This window comes from Aphelocoma coerulescens, chromosome 2 (assembly GCF_041296385.1).
Source record: "Aphelocoma coerulescens isolate FSJ_1873_10779 chromosome 2, UR_Acoe_1.0, whole genome shotgun sequence".
Classification (NCBI taxonomy): Eukaryota; Metazoa; Chordata; class Aves; order Passeriformes; family Corvidae; genus Aphelocoma; species Aphelocoma coerulescens.
This window is the reverse complement of record NC_091015.1, coordinates 160,179,051-160,204,501: the sequence shown is the minus strand read 5'-3', so window position 1 is coordinate 160,204,501 and position 25,451 is coordinate 160,179,051. Positions and strand designations below refer to the sequence as shown.

Genomic DNA, 25,451 nt, shown 5'->3' with positions numbered 1-25,451 from the left:
ACTGTATCAGAATACAGGAGAGCAAAGAGTGAAAAGTATATCTGGCAAATATTTTTATTGCTGAAACAGTTTATCATTTAATCTGTTAACATCTGATGATCTTTCCATTACCTGAATCCAACATATCTAGGTATTTTAATGTCACTGAAATAGCCCAGATAAATTACATTAAGCAAAACCCTTACATTTTATACTAATAACTAATTTATCAAAAGCTTCTCATTTGTAGGTGATTTTATTCCATTTTTTTCTCTGCTTTCATACATGGGAAATGTTTGAGCATATGAGGAGAACTTATAAGTCTAGACTAGATCTCCTAACAGTTGTAGTAGTAGATGACACCAATTTATAACTGGTTAGATTTGTTCTCAATTTTAAGAACACAGCCAACAGATCACAAACATGCAGCTAATACAATCTACAGGCTCATTTTCAACAAATAAAAGCTTATAGAATCAAGGATATTATGCAAATTGTATTTTTACTTTGGAAATGGACAGACAGATATTTATACTTGGGAAAATTAATTGCTATGAACAAAAATGAATTATTTTAAACATACCATAAGGTTAGAGTGACAAAGTTTTGTGTTTTTTATGCATTTTGGAACTGGATTTTTCTATGAAGATGTAATAGAGCAGACAGGTTTCACCAGCAGATGTCTCTCGTTCTGCATTGACAGAATGAGCTTAATTTTAACTGACCTTCAACAAAGGTTTTTCTTTTTTTATTTTTCTTGTGGTTTGAGTAGGGAGAACAGAAAATAAATGTAAGAATGACCTTGGCTCAAATGCCAGTATTTTTTTCTGTTCATGGGAAAATTGCAACTGTTTCTAAAATGATCACGTGACATACTGTCTAAATGGTGTTTGTATTCATCTAAAATTGCTAACATTTGAACTATGCTGTAATGTTTGCTTATTCACTCCAGTAGTATTTATCCTGGAGGTGTTTCTTGTCATTGTTATTAGGCTTCATTTCTCTTTGAAAGATGATGAAGAAAACAACCAGATCATCTTGGATCTCGCTGTTTACAGGTCAGATTTTTTTCCTCCTAATTTTTGCCACTCATAAGATGTAATACAGTGTTTCAGTTATACTGCTCTCTGTTATGGGGACTTTCCAAGAAGAAAACAAGTAACATAGTGGATTATGGTACCAATCTTGAAGCCTGTGCCAAATAAATGAAGCTAAATAAGCCAAAGGCCCTTCACCTCTTCTGTTAATCCTGACTGGGGACTGTGTCTGAGAGTCCTTTTGGGATCTGGTGTTTTTTGCAGTCCACAGGCAGGTTCCTTCCACACCTGTTTTTTTTATAATTATGTAAAATCTTCTCAATTTTTCATTTGCAGATAAGGTCTGTAGGGAGTGGGTTTTTTGCTCATCCTTTGGCCCTAGAAGTGCTCCAGTACAATTCATGTGCTTCTAGCTAAATTCTTCTCTTCCCTGAGACAGAGTAGGGTAGCCCTGTCCTTTTTCCTTGCTTACTGGAAAGAGTCCATGGCTCATGTTAACTCTTGAACTCTACCAGGGCATTGCCTGGAAGAAATTTGGTTGAACCAGGCAAAATATGACAAGGAGACCTGATAACTATTAGATAGTACATATACTGCTAAGCATTACAATGACCTTTTCCATTCTTCAGGAAGGGGCTGGAAATGCACAGGTTTACCTACCTATAATAGAAACTTGTTAGATAAAACTTGAACTAGATTTATAGCACAGAAATATTATTCATGCCAGGTGTTCTTCCTTTGAAACTCATTAATTTCCCTCAAAAGAGATTTGCTCTATGTTCTGACTTTTAAGATACAGATTTTTTTTGGAACCTCAGAAAATCTATTCAGGTGCAATAAATTGCTGGATGTACTACAGAATCACAGAATCATTTAGGTTGGAAAAGACCTTCAAAATCATTAAGTCCACCCTTTGGCCCATCATGACCTCATCAACTGCACCATGGCATTAAGTGCCATATACATTTATTTCTTGAACAGTTTGGGACCCTGGGCAGTCCATATTTTAATAGTCTGTGCTCACTTGTAAGAAATGCAGACTAAAACATTTGAAAAATTCACCTGTAAAATAATGTTGTAAAAGAAGGGAAATGGGAAATATGTACTTGTGCATTCACATGAGTCATATCAGGTGTTACATGGTGAAGAGCAGATGTTAAAGTGGAGCTTTTACAGGTCACAAATTTTGTTTGAAAGATTTAAAATTACTGTGTTTTCTGGGAATGGAAGGTATACCTGTTCATTGTTTTCCAGCAAATTCTGTATAAAAAAGGGAACTTCTATTATAAACTTATTAGTAAAGCCCTCAGAAGGAAAAGTAGCAGGATATTTTCACAATTTTAAATAGCACACAGATTAATTTCCATATTAATATAAAGCAATGAACTAACAGATGAAAAACCTTTTTGTTTTTCTCCAGGATTTTGAATTCTTGTAGTTATACAATAGCTGATGTCATGGATTTGACAGAATTTAGACATTATTTTAACTAGCATTCACAGGAAGATTGTGGACTTTTTTTCCCCAAAACTTTAAATCCTAATAGTATTTTGTATAAATTAATAACTGAAATTGAAGATTGTGCTTTATAAATAGTGAAATCTTGAAAGAGCTATATGGTCTATTGTAGATTGATTCATTTATTTATATTTCATTCTGAAGACATTTGGACACTTCTCTACTTGATGTTGATGTGCAGCCAACTTACATACGAGTACTGGTGAAGGGAAAGGTTAGTGATTTCTTACTACATTAATTTCAAATCAAGAGTTACTGTTTAACATAGTTAGTCAGTGGACTCTGGATCTCACTTCTCTAAGTCACCAGTCATTTGCATCTCTGCAGAATGAATGTTCTTTCAATACCTGCATTATTTTAGACCACCCATAAAGTATGAAAGTCCTAACCAGAAGATGTGCAAAGCCTAAAATAAAATTTCACTTTCCTTTTCTCCTCTCCTCTTATTCCCCCCCCCCACAGTGTACCATAATTCACTTCAGAAGAGAGCTTCCTAGTTGCCCTAGGCTAGAATTTAGCAATTTCACAATCTGGAATTTATAGCTGACAGAAACCAATGGATGTATATTCTTTTGAAAGGGCATTTAAAATGTGATTCCAGTTTTCTCTCTTCTCAGTGGTTTTAATTTTATCATCATTTTAAAAAAAAATTCAAAGTGCTTCCACAGTAAACCAAAATCCCTATTTTTAACTGAGCCAACTGCATAAACAAAACTTGAGAAGTGCTTTACATCTAAATAAACTGGATAATCTTTCTCATTTAATTGCTAATATAAGTCAAGCATCATTTTATAACCTTCTTTAGAAATGCCACTTCAGGAATGGCAGCAGTTCAGGAACATACATCTGACTCTACTTGTAAGTAAAAGCTATTTAGCATAATCTATTAGGTTTAGTAATACCATACATAAAGTGAAAGGATTTAGACCTGCAGTGTCCTTAAAATCAAAGGATGTGATAATGGTGGGTTTGTATTTGTTCTGTCCATGTGGAAGAAAGTAAAAAATATTTTAGCATGATATACTTCAATCCCATATTGTCTTGTAGCCATTTCAGCTTGTGCTCCCCGAGGAAGTGAAGCCAGACAGCAGCTCTGCTAAAAGATCGCAAACAACTGGTCATTTAGTTGTCACCATGCCAAAGGTGTGTAAAATAGTCTGAGGAGACATCATACAAAGATCCTTAAATGTTGTGAGTACTTTGGGAATGTGTCTGAGTTACAGGTAACATCTGTCTTGCTGAAGATATGCAGTGTAGCCTTTCCCATCAGGGCATATTTTCCAAAAAAGGAACATTGCATAAAGACAATTTAATTGCAGAGCCAAGCCTTAGTACTTAAAATCCCTCTAAAGGAACATAATGAAAATCAATATTGATAGAAATTTGTATTTCCTTTACTTTATACAAAATCAGCCTTTTATATGCCAAAAGAGACTATGCAAAACATGCAGTATTATGCAAATGTGTAAGAAGATAGCTTTTTTTAAATAATAAAAAAACACATACTTATTTTCTTTTTCCACTTGTGAAATAATAAAAAGAATCAGTTTATCAAAATTTGTGTGGCACACATATGTATGAATGTTACATCGTTGTTCAAATATAGGGATGTTGCACTACTCTCATGTCTCATGTGTTTGGAACAAGAGTTGCTTAATTCATTCTCCCTTCATGCTCTCCCTGGCTGGAAAGGTTTCCCTGACCAGCTGTACAAACTACTTTGACCATATAGCAAGGAGGTTGTGGCAACGTGGTGTTTCAATTGAAACTGCTTGGAGCAGACAGGGAGCTGGAAGTTTTAGGGAGGTAGAGTTCAGGAGATGAGAATGGATTACATGGTGGGGTTCTGTATACTGAGGGAGAAGTTAATCAACTGCAGCATCTTCTGCTGTTTCTGTGAAAACTTTTGGTTTTCAGAATACGGTAATCCCACCCAGGGATAGTTACAGTAAAAAAACCCAATCTCTTGGTGCTCTAACCTTACCCTGTCCTTTAGGAAGTTTCTGTTGTGTAAGGGCAGGGAACATGTGTGAATCCACCAGAATATATCAAATACAGCATTTCCTTCTGAGAAAAGAACCTATTTAGTTGAAATAGCTTCACCTGCTGTATGGGGTCATTTCCTTCTCTTTGTGCTTTGATTTAATTTTAAGACTATGCATCTAGTAGTTCTAACTAAAAAGTTATTTTTCATCTTTTGGCTTTTTCCTTTTGTGGTTATTATGGTCTATGTTCCCTTCTACACTCCAGTCCCATACCATCTGTCTGTCCCTAGGAGGACAGGCTCTCATTGAATCACAAACTGTCGCTCTAGCATCAGTGCACACAATTTTGCCAAAAACTTGAAGAGTACTGAAAATAGTAATTACTTGGTTAAGGTAGATATTTTCTTAATGTTCAAAATTCACTCAAATGAGGATTTATGTTTTCATAAATTTGTTTGAAAAGGAGGCCTTGACATTTGCCATTTTGGATAGTGTAATTTCCAAATGTCTATGAATAATTTTGTTTAATAGTTACTTGTCTTTGGGATATTTTAAGTAATCAGTTTTCTGTCCCATACCCTGCTTTTATTACTTATATATTTTGCTAGTCTCTTTGTGGATGATCAATGCCTTAGAAAATGTAAATATTTCCAGGAGTTTCTGGATATATATTAACTCTGCTGCCTGCCTATAAAGCCATACCTAAATCAGCAAAATGAATATTATCCCTTCATACTGTGATTGAGAACTGCCTTTATTCCATTATTAACTTTATATTTAACCTACCTTGATATTTTAGCTACACCTACATATTTTGCCTAGCCCGAGGCTCTGGAGTGTGCTTCATCTCAGAATATGTTATTCTCAGATATTTGTAAGACATGAGGAGAGAAAAGCACTATAGAATAACTGGGTTGATGTTCTCAGCTTGGCCTTGGTTTGGTTAAAACTACTTGAGTAGCTTGACCACAGCAAGAGATGCATGAATGGAATGCTGCATGGTCTCTTTGTTGTCAGTGGATTCTGGAAAGCAGCTTTGTGGAAAAGCACCTGGGAGTCTTGGTTGCCACTAAGCTGAGCATGAGTCAGCAATGTTCTCTTCTGTCAAAGAACACCATTTGTATCCTGAGCAGCATTAGGAGCGCTGCCAGCAGGTGGAGGGAGGCCATCTTCCCCCTCTGTTCAGCACTGGTGAGATACACGTGGAGTGCTGTGTCCAGTGCTGGGCTCCCCAGTGCAAGAGAGACATGGACATGCTGGATAGAGTCCAGCAAAGGGCCACAAAGATGATTAAGGAACTCCTATGAGGAAAGGCTGAGACTCTGGAGAAAAGAAGGATCAAGGGCATCTTATCAATACACAGAAATACTTAAAGGGAGGGTGCAAAGAGGCAGAGCCGGGCTCTTTTCAGTGGTGCCCAGTGACAGCACCAGAGAGAGTGGGCACAGACTGAAACGCAGGAGTTCCCCCCAAACATCAGGAAACATTTTTTTACTGTGAGGTGACTGGGTACCTTCACAGGTCACCCAGGGAGGGTGTGAATCCTCCAGCCCTGGAGATCTTCTAAAGCCATCTGGGCACAGTCCTGGGCAACTGGCTCAAGTGAGCCCTGCTTGCGCAGGGGGGCTTGGACCAGATGACCTCCCCAGGTCCCTGCCAATCTCCAGAATTCTGAGATCCTGTGAACTTCATGGATTTGCTGACCAAAGATGAATCTGTGTTACTTCAGCAATTGCATGTAACAGATACTAACCTATTGTTCACTGTTCTATGTTACAGTCACAGAATCTGTTCTCTTCCCCTAAGACTGAAATTGAGTGCTCAGTTTAAACTTTTGGGATATAGATCCTCTTCAGGTGATCTCCATCCATACAAAGTTTATTATTATTAATGGGATGTAATCTAGGAAAAAAGGTATAATGAATAATGATTAACAACAGTAAGGCAAATAGATATTTTCTTGCAGAATATTATGGCAGATTTTATCAATGCTTGAGAATACTAGTTTGAGATCACCAACTTAATGGGAATTCCTCATAGTAAGATAATAGGAAGACCAGAACACATGCAATTTCTTTCAGGCTGTATCAGTGACAAGACAAGCTGAATGGCTGTATTGCACTATATTTAACCTTTCTGTTCCTGATAAACAGTTATCAATTTTTGGGGTTTTTTTGCAACTCAATAAATGGCCTAGCACATTCCTTACATAACTGAAATGTTGTCCGTTAATCTAAAAATAGTCTCCTATAATAAGCTTCATGCAATAGTGTCCTAAAAATATCTCTCTCTTCTCAGTAACACAACAGAAATCTATCTGAATTATAAGTGTTTTTCACTGGCTTTAGTGAGCTTCTGAACAAGTTAATAAATCTTTCACCATTCATCTTCCAGCCTGTTTATAGTTCCCTAGTCTTTAAAAACAAAAACAAAACCTCTTGCCTCTCTGATGACCTTGCCACACCACAGATGTTGGAGATAGTAAATTCCACATGAAGTAAAGGAAATAATTTTTACATTCATTTCTGGATTTTTTTTTTTTTAACCATGCTACTTGCTACTCAATAAATCACCACAGAATGTGTGCCTTTCTAAGGCAGTGTTTACCAACATTTTTTGGAAGGTCATCAAAAGAAACTGAAGGACACAATGTTCAGTGAAATAATATAGTGACACTTTTAAAGTGTAGTGTTTATACTGTAACAATCCTCTGTATGGAGATTTTGCATGTGTGAGGTGTTGATAGTGACTACATTGTACATGCCTCATGTTCTGGGAAAAATATTTGTGCCATGAAGCTTCTCAGATTTTGAACCTCTGTGCTCTGGCAGCATCATCTTTGCAGATGATGCAGAATTAAAAACCGAGAGATTCTTTAATAGAATTTGTCAAAAATTGGTATTTATTAAATAAATGATTTCAGAAAATGTCATCAGTAGATTACACCAGCATTTTAATTACTGTCTGAGTAAAACCATCAAACCCCAGTTATATTAACAAATAAATTAACAAATTTATTCAGGGTTCTGAGACATTCTCTGTCATGTTTTAAAACTTTCTTTTTCTTGTTTTAGTGAATCAGAGAGAAAAATTTGGACTTTTGATTAATTCTTTATTATATTAGCAGTCACAAATGAATGCTGACAGCTTTTTATTGCCTGAGCTTTCAAAAGCGATTAGAAATTTAAAGATCAATGGCAGTTAGATTCCTTAATTAATCTAAAAATAGGAATGGTGTGTATTATGCATGTCAGTGTTATTTGATAGAATTACATTATATAATTCTCACTTATCTAGGTATGGTAAATGCAGTAATATTTCATTACCATCAAAGGCATGTGAAGACATAGCTATGAAACCCTAGAAATCTAATAATCCTTCAGCATAAATGTGTTTCTGGGAAAATCTGTTACTCAGAGAAATTCCCATTGTAGAATAAGAAAGCAATTGTAGGAAAAAAAAGGCAGACTGAAAATATGAACAAAATATGTTTTTCACATATTCCTTCTGTATTCTCAAATATATTCTAGATTATACTTAAAACATCTACATCTAGAATTCTTTGATAATGATCTTTAAAGGGTGTCCTTTCTGTTTTCTAATTAATCATAGAATCATAGAATATGATGAGTTGGATGGAACCCATCAGGATCATCAAATCCAACTCCTGGCCCTGAGCAGGACACCCCAAAAATCTCTCCAAAGCATTGTCGAAGTGCTTCTTTTACTCTGTCAGGTGTGGTGCTGTGACCATTTCCCTGGGGAGCCTGTTCCAGTGCCCAACCACCCTCTGGGTAAAGAACCTTTTCCTGATATCCAACCTAAACCTCCTCTGACACAGCTTCTGGCCATTCCCTTGGCTCCTGTCACTGGTCACCAGAGAGAAGAGATCAGTGCTTGCCCCTCCTCTTCCCCTCATGAGGATGTTGAAGCCTCAATGAAGCCTTCTCTCAGTCTCCTCCAGGCTAAAGAGACCAAGTGACCTCAGCTGCTCCTCATACGGCTTCTCCTCCAGACCCTTCACCATCCTCGTGGCCTCCTTTGGATGCTCTTTCAAAGCTTCATCTATTTTTTATGTTGTGGTGCCCAAAACTGTACACAAAAATGTAAATATTAGAAATATTATCACAGAATAACTTTCAGTATTGTATTAATTTAGTCAATTTTCCTATATACCACAGGCTTTAAATTTCACACTGTTATCTTTCTCCTGAGCCCAAAGTCTTATCTTTGGCCACAGTCTGTGGCAGTTCTGGTTTGGAGAACAAGTTTCCTCATTGATCAGCATCATTAAGAGATGGGCCATCAGTTACTGGCTTGGTGAAGCTAACACCATTGCTGTATCAAAAAGAAGAAAAAATAGAGTATCAAATTTTTTTTATTGAACAGAATTAGGAGGACATCTTCTGAGCAGAAGATCTTTTATGTCAAACAATACTTGATAATTAATAGATGTTCTAGTAGGCAAATCCTAACCCTTTACTAAGTTACAAGGTCAGTTCTTGTCAAGGATGTATTTTCTTATGAGTGCAGACTCAGCACGTTTCTTCACCATCCTTGATGATGTGCTCTGAAGACAAAGTAAGGAGAACAAGTCTCAAGGGGATCAATGGAATGAATTTGTGTTAAAAAAAAAGAACACTTGAGGGCCTCCTGAGAAAAGAGGGAAAGTAAAAAGAAACAGACTTTCCTTCATCAGAGCATATACAGAATCAGAGGGGATTGGCCTCTTCACACTGATTTCCAGAAACAAGTGACAGAAGCTACAGAATCTGTCTTTATTTCATGTGGGATTTAGAATGGAGACTAAATTCACAAGGCTTCTGGAACAGACTGCTCTCAAATCAATTGCATTATGAAATAGTAAATAAAATGAACTATTTGGTATAGTTCCTGTTCTTCTTCCTTTCAAATGCTTAAGGTATCTCTCTCCTATGCTGTTGTTTTGAAGGGAAAGAGATGCTTTTGCAATGAGATACCCTTTTGTCAATAATACATCTTCCAAAAAGTCGTGGTGGACGAGTTTTCTTTGAGAAGGGGAATTCATTTGGACTTTGAACTCAAGACTCTGTTTTAGCAAAGGAGCTGAGGGAGTTTGTGGTCACTTGTCATTTGAGTGAAAAGTCCAGACTGCAGCTGATCTTTTAATAAAAATGTCAGAACAACTACTTGGACACCAGAACTGAAGTGCAATCAGTAAAGTGTATTTTTAACATGACAGTACTAAACAGGACAGTATATATTTAAATACAAGTAGATTTATATATTTAAATACTCTTTTATATATAATTTTATACATTTGGTTATAATTCCGTTCAGATAATTTGGTTTAACTTGCCTTATGTCTGTGTTTCGTGCTGAGTGAAGAGTGTTAAAATATAACAGAAAGAGTAAATGTCACGAGAGAAAATTTATGCAGATGCTCTCAATTTTCTATTTTTAAAAGAATATTTAAATGTTCACGAGCAAAAGTGTCAACTTTTAAGAGAATTATGTTTTGTCTATTTTTATTTTAGGCTAAAGAAATAATCCTGGCTAAGCAAAAAGTTTCAGCTTCAATTAAGCATTCTGACTGCAATACACAGCAAAAAACCACAAGAAGGTAATTCCTTTTTATCTTCTGCATTAGTTTTATTTTTTTCAGTGTGTTATTTACATGCCAGAATGTGCTTCTTTTATGTTATTGTTGAAAATATGAAAATATCGATTATTGTAGAGTAAAAGTATGTCTAAAAGCTTTAGATTAATAGCCTGTCTGGTGCTGTTTATTAAAAAATGGTCTCTAATAGCAGAACCAAAAAAGCATTTATTTTTGCCTATCAGTTCCTTTCCATCAGCTCATTCAGGCTCTTAGCTGGTATGTGCTAAAACTAAATCACCTACTAAGAATGGCCTCTGCAGAGCTCCTTGCTATGGAACCCGAGTCTGGAAAACTTTTAAAAAGCAATGGTTTTGAATCTCTCTCATGAATGTATTTTCCTACTGTTACACAGATTGATCTACTGCTCAAGTAAATAGGTTCAAAAAGAAATTCTGTAAGGTTTTGTAACACAGATCCATCCTATTAAATGTGATGTCAACTCCAGCTCTTGAAATCTTGTAGTTAATGACTGCTCAAAGCAAGTGAATTTCAGTGATGCACTATTTTGTTTTTAACCCTTAGCAAGTGCTACTGTAAATAGGCAGTAGGGTTTATGAACACTTGGCCTAAGTACAAATACTTTTGTTTTAATCTTTCTTTTTCCTTTTGCTGTAGCCAATGGCATTCTTATCAGAATAAGATGTTAACTACAAAGTCTCTTCAGCTGTTTATCTGTTTATATTTTAAGTGTTGCACTTGTTCCCTTGCTTGATTTCATTGTGGTGAATATTGTTAAAAAGGCTAAGCAGCTAGTAAAAAATGGCATTTTGAATCATGGCTGTTGTGGTTCTCAATATTTCGGACACTAGCAAAATGGTTCTGAAAGAGTCAGTTGTAATTAATTCTATTTTTAATTTCTTATTTCTAATAAAAAATCAGTCATTAACTTCTTTTCTTGATGATCTGCCTTATGAGAAGATGATAGGGCACCTGCAAGAATTTGTTGAGGTTACTAGTGAGCCCCAAGGACTAGGCACCCTTTCCTTAGGCAGCAGTCATTACAAAAGTGCATCATTTTGATTACTGAGTATGTCAAGTATTTTTAGAAGGTCCAGGCCAAATAGTGGATAGTAACTCTCCATTATATTTGCAAAGTCATGGAAATCAGGTGAAGTCCCTGGTGACTGGAAAAATGGAAATATTGCACCCATTTTTAAAAAGAGTAGAAAAGAGGATGCTCGGAGCTCCTGACCCATCAGCCCCACCTTTGGGATTTCTACTCTGCCTAGGAGTTGGTCAGATGGTTGTGTCCAGAGGGGCGTAGGCAATGTCTCAGTCTCTGGATGGAGATCAATGACAAGTGGTCATTGTCCATACTGGGACCAGTACATTTTCATGTCAAGCACACTTTCAGCAATTGTGGGGGTGACTCCAAGCTGGGTGGTGCAGTTCACAAACCAGAAGATGGGATGCCATCCAGAGGGATGTGGACAACCTTGAGAAGTGGGTTCATGTGAATGTCATCAGGTTGAACAAGGTCAAATGCAAGGTGGTGCACATGGTTCAGGACAACCCCTTGTATACATAAAGGCTGGGGATAGAAGGGATTGAGAGCAGCCCTGAGCAGAACCTGGGGATACTGGTGGGTGAAAAACTGGACATGAGCAGGTAGTGTGCACTTGCAGGCCAGAAAGCCAGCCATGTCCTGGCTGGCATCGAAAGCAGCGTGGGCAGCAGGTTGAGGGAGAGGATTCTCCCTCTCTGCTCTGCTCTACCAAGACCACACCTGGAGTGCTACACCCAGCTCTGGTATCTTCAGTACAGGAAAGACATGGATCTGCTGGAGCCAGTCCAGAGGAGGCCCACAAAAAGTATTAGAGGGCTAGAGTACCTCTCCTATGAGGAAAGGCTGAGAGAGTCTGGGTTCTTCAGTCTGGAAAAGATAAGGCTTCAGGGAGACCTTCTAGCAGCCTTTCATACTAATAAGGATCTTATAAGAAAGATGGGGACAGATTTTTTAATAAGGCCTCTAGAGACAGGACAAGGCATAATTGTTTTAAAGTAAAAGAGAGGAAAGATGGAAGAAAGATATAAGAAAGAATTTTTGTATTATGGTGGTGGTGAAACACTGCCAGTAGTTGCCCAGAGAGGTGGTGGATGCCCCATCCCAGTAAACATTCAAGGTCAGGTTGAATAGGGCTCTGAGCAACCTGATTTAGTTGAGGGTCTCCCTTGCTCATTGCAGAGGGGTTGGACCAGATGATCTGTAGATTTCTCTTCCAACCAAAACCATTCTGTGAGTCTATTTTATGACTCTTTGCAAAAGGAATGGTGCTTTTCCACAGAAGTACAGCTAAAGCTTTAAATGCATTACAAGAAATAAATTTAAAAAACAACTTGTGTATTAGGAAAATATATTTCCTTACAGCCCTCTGTTTGCCTTTAGTTTTGGCTGCACAGTAAATGTTTAAATAATAATGGGAGCATGGAAGTAATAATGTGAAATGGTGCCCTTTCCTGCCAGCTGATGAACTAAAGATACTCTGTGGCATAGTGGAACTCCAAGAATTTGTGTTTCATTTCTGTGTAGTTTTAAGTAATTATGAACATGCTTCTTGCAGATTTTGAGGGTTAAAATATTACAGGAATATATATCACAAAAGCAGAAGTAGGAAAAGAGTCTTTGAATTACACTTCTTTCTAAAAATAGTAAGTTTTGACCTCTTTAGCTGAAAAGTCGCTGACTAGCCAGATGTTAAAAATTTGCTGAATAGTTGTCTCTTAGATTACAGAAGAACATTCATTACAGTGATTGCACTTGACAGCTACAGATGTCTTAGCTAAATGCTGTCAGACATATAAACTGCCAAACTGTAATGTAGAGCTTTAAATCTCTTTAACTCTTGTTAGCTAGATTACATGATGATACTGTGATTACTTTTGCCATGTATGAGAGATTTCTTCTGTAACTATATACAAAACTGTATTTTGAGCCTTCAAAGAGGCAAGTTTCTGTGGAAGGAATTTGACAGACTGATCTATTATACTTACAAAGCCTCTGTTAGTGCAGTAGCTGAGTGTGCCATTCCTTACTGGAACTGACCTCACAGTTCAGTTTTAAGATACCAAAGTTGAGTCCTCCACAGCTGCATAGGGGAAATTCGGAGGTAGGTAGGAACTGACTTTTCTGAAGTTGCACTGGAAATCTTAAGAGCAACAGTTACATAAAGTCAACAATCCTTGTCTCATACCTACAGCTTTAGACTATTTTTCCTTTAGTGTATTGGAGAAGAAAAAAATTAAATAAAACTCCAAATATCTCTAATAAATATACACACATTTGAATTCCTCCAGTAAAGAAAGCTATATAGGAATACAACTTTTTTCTTTCATTTTTGGAGTTTTCTTGGATTTTTTTTGTTTTGTTTTTTATTACTGTAGATCTTTATATACAGAGAGGTTGAGAAATGCAGCCAGAGAATGGTTTAATTTGAAGAGGCAAAGGAATGGAGTGGCAATTTTTGCAGAATTCAAAGCTAATTGGCAAGTTCTGATCTATACACACCTTTTATAATTAAATAAAGAATGCAAGGTAGAGGTGATTTCTATTTTTCTTGTTCAGGCACTGCAAATCTGACTACCCCAAGTGTCTTTTCCCCTCTTAGCTATGCAAGAGAGCACTGGGTGACTAAGCCAGCATGTGCTCTAGAGAATACCATGTAATAATTAAGTCGGAAATCTGACTTATATTCCACCGGAATCAGTTCTTAGTGGCAATGCACAATGTATGGCATTTGGCAGTTTTTTGTTTTGTTTTGTTTAGGTTTGGTTTTGTTTTGTTTGCTTTATTTTTTCCATCTGGACTCTTGCAGAGAAAAAAAAGAAAAATATGTTGCTGGATTGTCCACCTCTGTCTGCTGGTGCACCTATAAATTCCTTTGAAGAGGTTGTCCAGTTCCAAACAAATTTCACTAACTGGGAGAGACATAAAATATGTAAAGTTACCTGTAAATTATATTGAAGCTGAGAATGAGAAAACCTGTATGTTTTTAATCACTGTTGGATTTTAATTCCAACTTTTTTCTAGCAAACATATCATACTAAGACTCATTAACAGAACTTCTTTTATGTTTTGCAGTTTCAGTGATAAACAAGCATTACTTCACTTTTTTTTGAGAAGTCTTTGGTTTTAGTTAAGCTTTTTTTTGCTATTAACAAATTAAAAAAAAAGACTAATTATTTCAAAAATTCTCTACAGTTGTCTCACTTGAGATGTAACAGTGTTGCTGAAGATGAAACATACTGCAAATCTCTGTTTTACTGGATGACCCTGATTTAGCTTGGTTCGTTTTGGTGGAGAAGAGGCAAAGAACAAATCTATGGGAAAAAATTGTAGATGTAAGAGTAAGGACCTTTCTTTGGAAGTGAGAAGTTCTAATTTGAATTCCTGAAGCTGTCCTTGTGAAGTGTCAGAATACTGCCTTTCCACAGACTGAATCACTGAAAATCTCTCCCAGTCTTACATTGCTACAGCTTTCATGCAGAGGGATAGAGATGTGATGAGTTGGAAGGGGGAGAACACCATGTTGTGAGGAGAAATACAGTAGAACAAAGTGAGTGATTTCCTCAGGACTGGGAAGGGGAGGTAAGATGAGGTCAGAAACTGAATGGTGTTGCAGACAAACTGATCTGAAAGAGCTGCAGGAGGGTTTATGTGATCTTTCAGAACCCAAATTCTCTTCTGTGTCTAAACCAAGCACAAACGTTTCAATGGGAAGAAAGTCAAGCGTGTCTGAAGAGTGGCCTGAATGACAGATGAGTAAATGTGTGCAAAGACCACAAATGACAAGTCAGTTATCAGTTCTATTGAGAGGTAATGCTTTTGATAAATGCCTGGGATTAGATCACAGATATTAAGAGTTGAATAGTTTGCAGAATTCATATTTTCTGGCAATGAAGCTTGCTAGCTGTCATGAAGACACTGAGAACTTTTAGACTGCAAGTAATATTGTATGGGAAGGCAGGAATCACAGAAATTGTAATTCAATGGACTTCTTAACCAGAAAGTGTAGTCAGCTATGACTAAGCAACATATTAAAAATGTTTTTTACTCAAATTGATCTCAAAGTATGGATTTATTTACATTCTCATAGAGGCCTGGAGCTAATCAAAGCAGAGGGTGTACATCTCTAACTAATGAGCTGGGGTTCCTCAGAAGTGATTTGAAAATTAATTTGCACACAGGCATCTGATAATCCCTAACTTTAATAAAGGTGAGAAGGCTTCAGAAATGTGCACTTCTGGAGAAAGCATTCTCAAGAGAACAATTCAATTAGTTCCTGATCTCTGCAGTCTAAAGCAGTCTTTTGTTGTGCATATGGGACAAGGACAAAAGTCTGAGGGCAGAGATGGACTTAAAAGTTGCCTTCTAACATTCCATAACTTCGAAAAAGCTTGGTTAGAATAAAGTGTGTTTTCAGTACATGTTTCCGAAGTGTTTAATACTTTCAAGTTTGGCTGACAAATTTAACAGTGAAAGGAGTGAAAATAAGATGATATTATAGCCACATGTAGAAATTCAGAGTCAAATTGCATGTTGCAGGTATTAGAGCATATTTCTTGCTTGCAGACAAGGTCAGTTTAAAATTTACTAACTTGAAGTGATTATTCAAAAGAAGGAAAGGGATGGAACAGTGAAGTTGAAAATGTCACAGTGACTACAATTTTCTGTCATAATTTTAGAAACATGGACACTAGTAATATATACATTCTCAGTCTGGTGAATCCTATTTGTGAAATATATTTGTCTTTTAGAACAGAATGATCTAGATATTTATCAGAACATTTATTTATCAGAACATTTACCACTGATTTATTAGTTCTTCTTCATGGACATTTAGTCCCTGAAAAATGAATTTGATTCTACTAGGATTCATGTCTTCCCACTGATTCCAAAGACTCCAATTACAGCTTCATTTCAGATTACACACATATATGGAGATTTGAAAGGCCTCTTACACAATGAAAGAGGAATTAATTTTCCAGGTACTTAAAAAAACGTAATTATTTGCTTAGATTACCTAGTAGATTTTTTTCTAAGTTTATATTCTCAAAAGTTGAGACCAGAGTATGACAAGTGTCACACATTCACCATCAGTTTTTAACATACCTAAATAAAGATTTGTCTTCTCTAAGCTCTCAAATAGTTGTCATTCCATATACTGGAATCACTCAGGTCTTTTATTCATGAAAATGATTTATTAGTACTTTTTCTGGGATGATAATAATTTTTTGTCCTTTTTCATTCACAGTGTTAAAAGATTTGAAAAAGTGCCTCTTCAAAGCTGTTGGTTGTGACTCCTAAATATTTTTAGATATCCTGATATCAGAAAGGAAACTTTCAATCACATGTCAATAACCATATATTCTGGATCAAAGATATGAGAAATCTCTAGTTATCTAAATTTTGTTGAAATTCTGAAGTTGAAACAGGGTAATGTAACTGTCAAATCATTTAAATATCATGTATGTGGATTAAGGACTATGTAGACAAAAATGTAAATTATCAAGAAATACCAAATTATCAGATATGCAGCATGTCACAGACCAGATTGCAGGCTGCAATACTTATGCAAAATTTTCTTTATTGTGGAGTCTTCTAATTTTATTCTTTAAAAGCATAATAAAACTGTGTGGAGGTAGAAATAACCTTTTCAAGGGAAAAAAAAAAAGTCAGGAAGAAAGGATTTAATTTATTTTTGTGTGGTGCTCTAGTGTTTGACCATAATTTTTTAGGTAGAGAACACTCAGCAGCAGGTAGCAGTGCCAAAAACTGTGAGCTTCATCAGTTTTTAAACCTGAACTTGAAATAGTTTGCAAACACTGAGATTTTCAGATATGTTCCGTAGCTGGTCCTGCAAAGAATATTTTTGTTTCCATAACAGCTGTTTTACCATTTCTCATGGAAGAGCTTCAGCAACAAGATGATTTTTATTCTGCTAGGTAGAATTACATGGAAAAAACCCTTATTCTTTCTTCAAAATATGTTCAGGTGGTTACCCTTGACCTCATCAATACCCAGCCTCTTTTGCATAGATGGTACGATGAGAGCAGCAGCTCCTCAGCAGCTCTGTGTTGTAGCTGCACAGATTTCAGCCTGAGTCTTGCTGTCAGCCAATAGTTTTATCAGGGTAGCTGTGATACCACTGTGGAGCTTTACCAAACAAGTATAGAATGTTTGATCATGTTCATGTAAGTACATAAAAATCCACTTCCTTTCTGGAAAAAATCATTTGTGTTTGATTCTCAGACTTATCTGTTGCCTGTAGCTAACATACTTCAAGATTACATGTGTTGATGAAATTTTGAGAATGGCTTATGCAATAACCTTTTCATAGCTTGTTGGTATGGAGTGTTACTTATGACACTCACTGTTAATTCTTTTTGGGTGTAGTGAAGTTTATTCTGCTACAAAGAAATAAGACATTCAAACTCCATAATTGTTTTCATGACTGACAATTTGTACAACTTTAGAGCTGTTGAACAAATGTAAAATACCACTACTAATTAAAATACTTCAAATTAAGGAAATTCTTTTCTAGCATGTGATGGAAGCACTGGCTGAGCCTAATTTATTTTCATGTTTATGCTTTTTTAGCTTTTTTTTAGGTGCTTCATATTAGTGGTAAATCATTAGTTTAAGAGTCTGGACAGGGTCTGCTCTCTTTGCAATCTCATCAACAGCTATTGACAAAGTCATTCCAGGTCACAGCACATCAAGAAACAAAAATGCCCTTTACTTTTTGGGGATGAACATTTTTTTCAGAATGTTGCCACAAATTGAACATATTTTTGTTTCATTAAATAGTATAGTGCAATATCAGAAAAAAAAAAAATCTAGCTTTGTAAATTGGAGAATTTCAGGCTAAAGAAATAAGACCTCTTGTATTGTTTTCATTGCCCATAAAATTCTACTCTGAGTAATTTTTTCTTATGCCACTATTTGGAAAAGATTTATCCAGATTATTAAAGCAGGCGGCTTCTCTGGCTGTTTTCTGCTCAGAAAAAAATGATCAAATAATTCCTTTAGTACAAGAAAAATCTGGTGGCAAAGAGCTGAAAGAGGTGGTTAGGCTGGTGACTGCCTCTTCTGGTGCTCATGCTTTCCTCAGCATAGCATAGCAGCAGAGGAGGAACCCTCCCACGTGCCCCTCTGCATCTCTCCGATAGTTCGACAGAGATCCTGCACACAGGTGAGGGCTGGGATGCCTGCTCAGATCTCCCAGAGCCTTGATGAAGAAACATTGCCAGAATTTGGAAGCTGCCCTGCAAAACTCTCTCTATTTTAACAACTAAAGATGGTGTATTTTCAGTGTAAAATCTTTTATTGTACTTTATTTACAAATTTTCATTGCCTGTCAAGAAATGCATTCTGTCATGCAGTGACTTTGCCTCCCTTTTGTTTTTGCTCCTGCTAAGGAGCCTTTCTGATCTCCTGGGTAGACAGAGTTTTCTCACATCTCTGAAGGGTGAGGTGCTGTCTTTTCTAATGCTGAGCTGGGAACTGTGGCTTAGTATAAAATGGAGTATGAAGATGTACAAATCATGTTGTAATTTGAAAAAATTAAATGTAATTGTACAATTAAATTTCCATTTTGCCATTTTTTCATGTAAACAGTTACAAATTGCATGAAAGCAGGTTATATTTTTTCCATTTAATCATTGAACTTCTCTATTAGAAAAGAATAATGAGAGTAAATGCTGCAAGACAGAGAGTATGTTTCAAATCTTTGATCACTAGGTGATGTGGATAGGTTGCCTTAATGAGTGGCCAGTACATATTTCTAAATGTCACCTGAAAGAGTATCCTTAATAGCAATAGAATCTGAAAGTTGTGTTAAAATTCTGACTTTTTAAATAATTTAATTTTTTTCATAATAAAAACATGGTGAGGATTCATATTGCCAAAATATAAAAATTAGTTGATCAAGGCAGACAAGTCCCTACAATTGTATTTTCTCTCTAAATGAAAGTATTTCTGTTTTCAAAAGATGGACCTGGAACCTAGAAATTAAGGGATAGCCAGTGTGAAGGAACTGTGTAAAAAGGAACAGAAAAAAACCCCAAAAAACTAATTAGATTTATAAAAATGTTCTTACATCAAAAGCCAACCATTTGTACTGTGATACCAGCAGTCACCATGTTTTGATATAAAGGGAATTACAGAGATCAAAAATTATCAAAAATTAACTTTTGAAGTCTAGAGACTATGGATTCTTTTGTACAAAATCTTAGAGATTTTGTATTACTTTTATGTGTTTACACTTAGGGTTTTTATTTAGCAATCAATTTTCAAGTTACAAGAACTCTTAACACTGGTTTAATTGGACTCAGTAACAACCCTCATGCCAAAGCCAATGTGTTTATAAACAGGCACCCAAAATAGAATCATAGAATCACATAATAAATTCAAACAGTTCTGCTTTATTTGACACTGAAATTAAGGGTTTCTTCCATTTATTTCCCTGTTCTCTCAGGAGTGGACAAGTTGAGAAGTTAGAAGTGGATCCTAGTAAATATTCATTCCCTGATGTGACAAAGATAATCCAAGAAAAGGAACGAACTGGACAGGGACCTATAAAGCTCCAACCACAGAAGGTTACAGAGGTTAAGAAGAGCAGTGTTGATTTTGAAAATAATGAAGATGTTCCTCCCTTAATTTGAAACATTCTGAAATAGTCCCTCTATACATAACATGAATGCTTGTGTTGAATTCATGACCCTATGTGTAAATAAAATAAAACAGAGCTGAAGTTGGTAATATCATTACATTTCTTAACAATAACTTTTTTATGCCAGTGTTTTCTGCTGCATTTTCTGTTAGTATATTGCTATATAAATTCTTTTCCTAGATTGTTTACTTAATAAATCTGAAATTAGAGTAGGGGCCTTGTATCAGAGATCACCATTTCTTCAAAGATTTTACTGTCTGGGTTGAAAGATGACGCATTACTGTGAAAAAGAGAAACAGAAGGAAGAAAGCAGTTGTAGCAAGATTTATGATTTTTCTCATTAAACTAAGTATAGGAAAAATCTCTGTGTATTCCTTCAGTGTTTTCATTTTCATGAAGGACGACAGTAGGAGAAAAGGGTATTGTTAGAGATATTGCTATAATCTACCATACATCACTGGATCTCCAGCATAATGCACAGCTCCTGGATTCTGGAGCTCATCTAATAATACCACTCCTTGAAGATTTTGGAAAAGAATAAAGAGAAACTTCAAGCAAAAAATAAATTGAGTGACTTTCATTACCTTCCCTATGCATTTGTAATTGTTTATAAAAGACTTCATTTGAGAAAGAAAATGCTTCAGATTCAAATCAGCTTTTGCTTCTAGTCAAGAGCAAGCGAAGTCAGGAAGAATCAAGCAATATTTTCTGGTTAGAATTTGTTTTCATCCTTAAGATAGAAAATTAATAAGTTGCATTTATTACTGAACCACTGTTTAAGTTCAGATAGTGGCCACAGTATCCTCAGCACATAGGCAAGTTCATAACACATCCTTTGAAAGTCCTGTATCACTAATTGTGAAAAACATCATGCAAAAAACTCAGCAGTTTGAATGAAAATATTCCCATTGAATTCTGGGAATTTTAAGCCACTCTAAAGTGCTTTACGATTCTTCACAGATGTTTAATGTAAGATAAAGATAAATAGTCTATCTTAAAGTGCACTGAAGAGAAGTAGAAAATATCTGTCAGCTTGGGCTGATGGATTGAACTGATGCATTTTCTTTGGTTGCAGTTTGAAATGGATATAGGATAAAAAAATGAAGTTTCGTACTAATGCTGCATATACTAAAAGCTGAAAAGAAAATTTATATATCTCAAAGATGTAAACCAAAGTTGAATTTGGGCATCATCTGATGTACTGTCATATCATCTTGGATTTTTCTTTTGCAGTGACTCAATTTTTCCAACTCCAGAATAAATTCTTCAATGATACAAGCCTCTGAGCCCTGGAATCTATTTAATCAGCTCTGCTCTGGTTAATGGAGAATAAAAACATCAACTGCTTTTGCAATATGTCCCAATTCACTAGAAATGCCTAATCTTGCTAGCTAACTATGGAAAAGACATATTAAATTTTATCTCTTGATCTCACTGAGTAGTAATATGCCTGTAGGGTGAGCGTGGATAATTTTCTGGATTGCACATCAAAATTCTGTGCTTGAGATTGCACAGGGTTGATGAAGGCAGGATCAACCTGTCCCTGCCCCGGGGGTGGCAGGATGTCAGGGACAAGCAGGTTCCAGCAAGGGCCAAAGGTGACAGTGCTACAGGAGGAGGAGCTGAGGAGGGAACAGCAGCAGTGGCCCGTAAGTGGAACTGGAGGAGGAGGGGAGGAGGGGCTGCAGTCTCAGAAAAGGGATCCCCCCTTGGCAGCCCCAGAGAGACCCCCTTGGAGCAGAGACCCCACTGCAGCCCAGGGAGAGCCTGGGAGTCCTAAAAGTTGATGCTGTTTTATGTAACTGTGCAGTCCTAATCAGAAAATAGACAACAGATAATGTAAATTTTAGCAGTTGGATGGACAATTTATGTTTTTATTCCTTTCAAGCATACTTCCTTTGGTTTTGAAAGTACGAATTTTGCTGAGATAGGTGAAGAAAAAAGGCTCCACTGCATTTTTGAAGACAAAAATTAGTAAATCTTGGCAGCTGATCCAAAATTTTGTTAATTTCCTGTAATTTCATTGATTGCTGTGGGGATTTCCTGATGTTTCTAAGAGGTAAACCTTCTGCAGGCTTTCCTCTTTTTCTTCATTGCTTATTTCTGAAAATCTTGTAGGGACAATCAACCTTTCAGATCTTCAGCCAATATGGATGAACCTGTCAGGAGTTTCAGAAAATTGTGAAAACAGAGGCATCCAGGCAGCCTGGTCAGGTATGGTTATTTTATTTTTTCATAAAAAGAGAGCTATAAAAATTTATCTCTAATGTCAAACCAAAGGACAATACAATTTAATCTTTCCCCATTCCGACTCAGTTCTTTTTTCATCTGGTTTCATTGTGAATAGATTTGGCTCTGCTTTTGGGGGGGGAAATAAAAAATGTATTGAGCTACAATAACACATCATAGGAAAATTGATAGCAGGTACCAAAATATACTTGGAACTACTGAAGAAAGACTTGTTTCACATGGTAACATAATCTTGGGATCCAGCCTGAAAATGGAGTATATTCTGAGAATCAGCTTCAATAAACCTCTCAGCTGTGTATGGGCCATGGAGAACAGCAGCAGAGGTTGATCACAGAGAGACAAAGTGCATGAGCAGAAGATTAAACCAGTGACCCACAAGAGCATAAACACACCTTACAAAATTACTGATCACTAAGACAATGCAATTTTGAGAAAAGAGGACAAAAGAGGACAAAGGACATGCAGCCAACATAGATTAAATATCCCCTGTATAGTGAAAATTAAAAGATAACAAAAGGAATAAAGATAGTCACAGCCCCCACCAGAGGAAGGAAGAGCAAAGAAGGGAACTCCACCATTGTCTCCCCCAGTTAAGGACATGGCAGCTGATCAAACCCATTGTGCATCGGAAACACTATTCCCCTACTTAGAGCTGACAAAAAAGGGCTTCTTTTTCATTTGCCACTTGCCTCATTCTGTCACTGCAGACTCAGCAGTTGTATGTACAACATTATCTCTTACTATGTAATTGGGTTAAGTAGATTAAAATTTCAGAAAGCACTGAGTGTGTGTTGTGATCTAACTAGATGACTGGATGAATTTTAGCAGTATGCGGTTGATGGATTTATTAATCATCCAGTAGACAGGAGATGGATGGGGTTAATGACAAATTCTAGCAGTACTGAGAGGAAAGATGTGTAACGGTTCAGGAATGCCCTTGGATTTGCCACAAAATCTTCCACTTGTTCTAAAACTGGGATGGCATGTTAGTTTTGGATTTGACATCAGAACAAGATTTTTGTTGATGCAAAAAACAGAAAGTGTCTGGTTCCCTCCAGCATTAAATTGATTCGTCTTGGTCAAAAAACACAAAAGGAGAAGGGAATCTGTTACACTATGACAGGGTAAAACTATCCTGCATTTCTAATTACAGCTGAAAAATATGCAATAAAATAGCAAAATTGGTTCAAAGCTACCAAAAGATCTTTCAGTCTTAGATGGATTTCTGAATATACTCAGTATGGGTAACAGTACTGGACATGCAAAATATGCTTTCCCACTGCACGTTTCAAATGATAATTCCCATAAGGGGGAACTGGTGAGTAGCAAATACATTTCTTACCAGTTAATGAATATGAAAGAAAGCATAGGGGGCCTGAGCATGAGTGTTTTTCTGAGCAATTCTAAAGGCCAGGTGTTTGCTGCTAGACTGGGTAACTTCACCCATACTAAATCGCAGCATTACAGAATGTTCAAGGTTGGAAGACCCCTGTGGTGGTCATCTGGTCCAACTTCCCTGCTCAAACTAGAGCCAGTTGTCCAGGACCTCATACAGATGGCTTTAGAATATCTCCAGGGATGAAGAATTCACAATCTCCCTGGGTGACCTGTGCAGGCACCTGGTCACCCTCACAGTAAAAAAAAAATTTCCTGATGTTCAGAGGGAATTCCTGTGTTGAGTCTGTGCCCACTGTTTCTGGTCCTGTCACTGGGCACCACCTATTGACAGTTTAATTGCAAATTATTTGTAAATAAATGTATTTCTTTTGTTACAGAGTCAACTGCAGCATGCTGAAGCTTATTGTTCTCATTTGCAGTACCTGAGCAATACTGATTCAACACAGCTTTCTCCTTCCACCTCTGATACACCCAGGCAGAGTGAAAGCTCAATGAAGCTGAAATCTAAGAAAACAGCATATGAATTAACAGGGACAAAAGGTATGACATAATTTAGAAAACACAGCTTACTCAGAGTGACAGTTCATGTTTTACTTTTTAAAAAGCATAAATGATCAAAGATATTATTAGTGGCAGAAGTGCTGCTCTTGGTTACACACTTGTGCCCTGGAGCTATCTAATAATCAGCTGGAATCTCTCTGAGGCAGGTTTTGTACAAATTGTTCCTGCATCAAACATGTCACAGTCAAAACACTGTGAGAGCCACAGAGTACATCAGGTCTGGAGACTGTTTGCTGTGTTGGTTTCAGGATCACCTGAGCTAATTATAAAATATAGACATTAGAAGGAACAGGGAAGCAAGGAAGTCATGTTAGACAGACTGGGCATAGTTTCTTCTGCCATATAAGCCCTTGCTACAGACAACAACAATCACTCCCTTACACAGGGCACAGAAATGTGAGCCACACATTTATTTAAAGAAACTCTACAACTCCTCCATAGAGAAGCCCTGATGTGGTGGGAATTGGCCAGGGACCAAGAGTCAAAAGCCCATTCCCTTAAGGAGATGGTATAGTACAGAACCAGCCCACTGGTTTGTCTAGGTGTTAGCATAATGGTTTGCCCTTGGAGGAGTTCAGATCTGCACAAAGTGGCAATTTTTCCATATAGGGCACTGTATGGAGGTGTCTCAACTTATAAGAGACTTTTCTGATATTTGACAACAGCTTTTCTAGCATGATGCATAGGAAAATTGTAATAACCAAGTCCACACTGCAGGTTGTACTGCTGTTACTGGAAATACAACTCTCAGTGTAGCACAGCCTGAATGTCTGGGGAAAAGAAAATCTCAGAAGTTATAGCATGTATTGTATGAACAGAAGCACTTAAAAACTCCACAGCTCTAACCCATAAGCATATTCCTCCTAAGAAACTTCATAGAAATATGTGTATAGAAGAATTGACTGGTGAACATTTGGCTAGAAAGATGTGAGCTGTGGCTATGCTTTGACCCTTGTTTTTGTGATCTCACTGCTAACCATCTGCAAGTCTACCAGCAGCATAATTATGCCTGTTTGACAGTGTACATAAATTAGTGTTGGCTCCTCTGGTTTTGCAACAAGGCAGGCAGCCATCTGACTTTTTAATTAAGGATTTCACTGAGATTGACAATAAAGTTCCAATATGCTTCCATATTTAAATGAAAGTGTATCATCAGTATAAAATTTTCAAAGGGAAAACACTCATGGAGATTTATCAGTCACCTAAGAAGTATAGCTGAAGTGAAGCATGGCATCAGCTTTAGAAGAAATCCAAGCTGTCTGCTTTTCCTGCACCGAAATCCATTCTGCAGTGGAAATCCTCTAAGGGAATCAAGTCCATTTTTTTTCACTCATTTTTTTTTAATTTCCATGAACCTAAGACTCTGTACTGTACTTCTGAATATTTAAAGATGCTGATATCCTGCACCATT

At 36.7% G+C, this 25,451-nt stretch overlaps 1 protein-coding gene across 2 annotated transcripts in view; it reads left to right on the top strand.

Moving 5' to 3' along the window:
• Window positions 1–21,081, top strand: part of LOC138105477 (dynein axonemal assembly factor 11-like) — a 50,440-nt gene extending 29,359 nt beyond the window's left edge. For both annotated transcript variants that reach the window (XM_069005502.1, XM_069005501.1), the window contains 5 exons: window positions 972–1,037; window positions 2,679–2,748; window positions 3,582–3,677; window positions 10,036–10,121; window positions 19,637–21,081. In XM_069005502.1, the coding sequence (XP_068861603.1) occupies window positions 972–1,037; window positions 2,679–2,748; window positions 3,582–3,677; window positions 10,036–10,121; window positions 19,637–19,823 (505 nt within the window). In that variant the 3' untranslated portion in view covers window positions 19,824–21,081. The remainder of the gene's footprint in view (window positions 1–971; window positions 1,038–2,678; window positions 2,749–3,581; window positions 3,678–10,035; window positions 10,122–19,636) is intronic.
• Window positions 21,082–25,451: the final 4,370 nt, after the last annotated feature.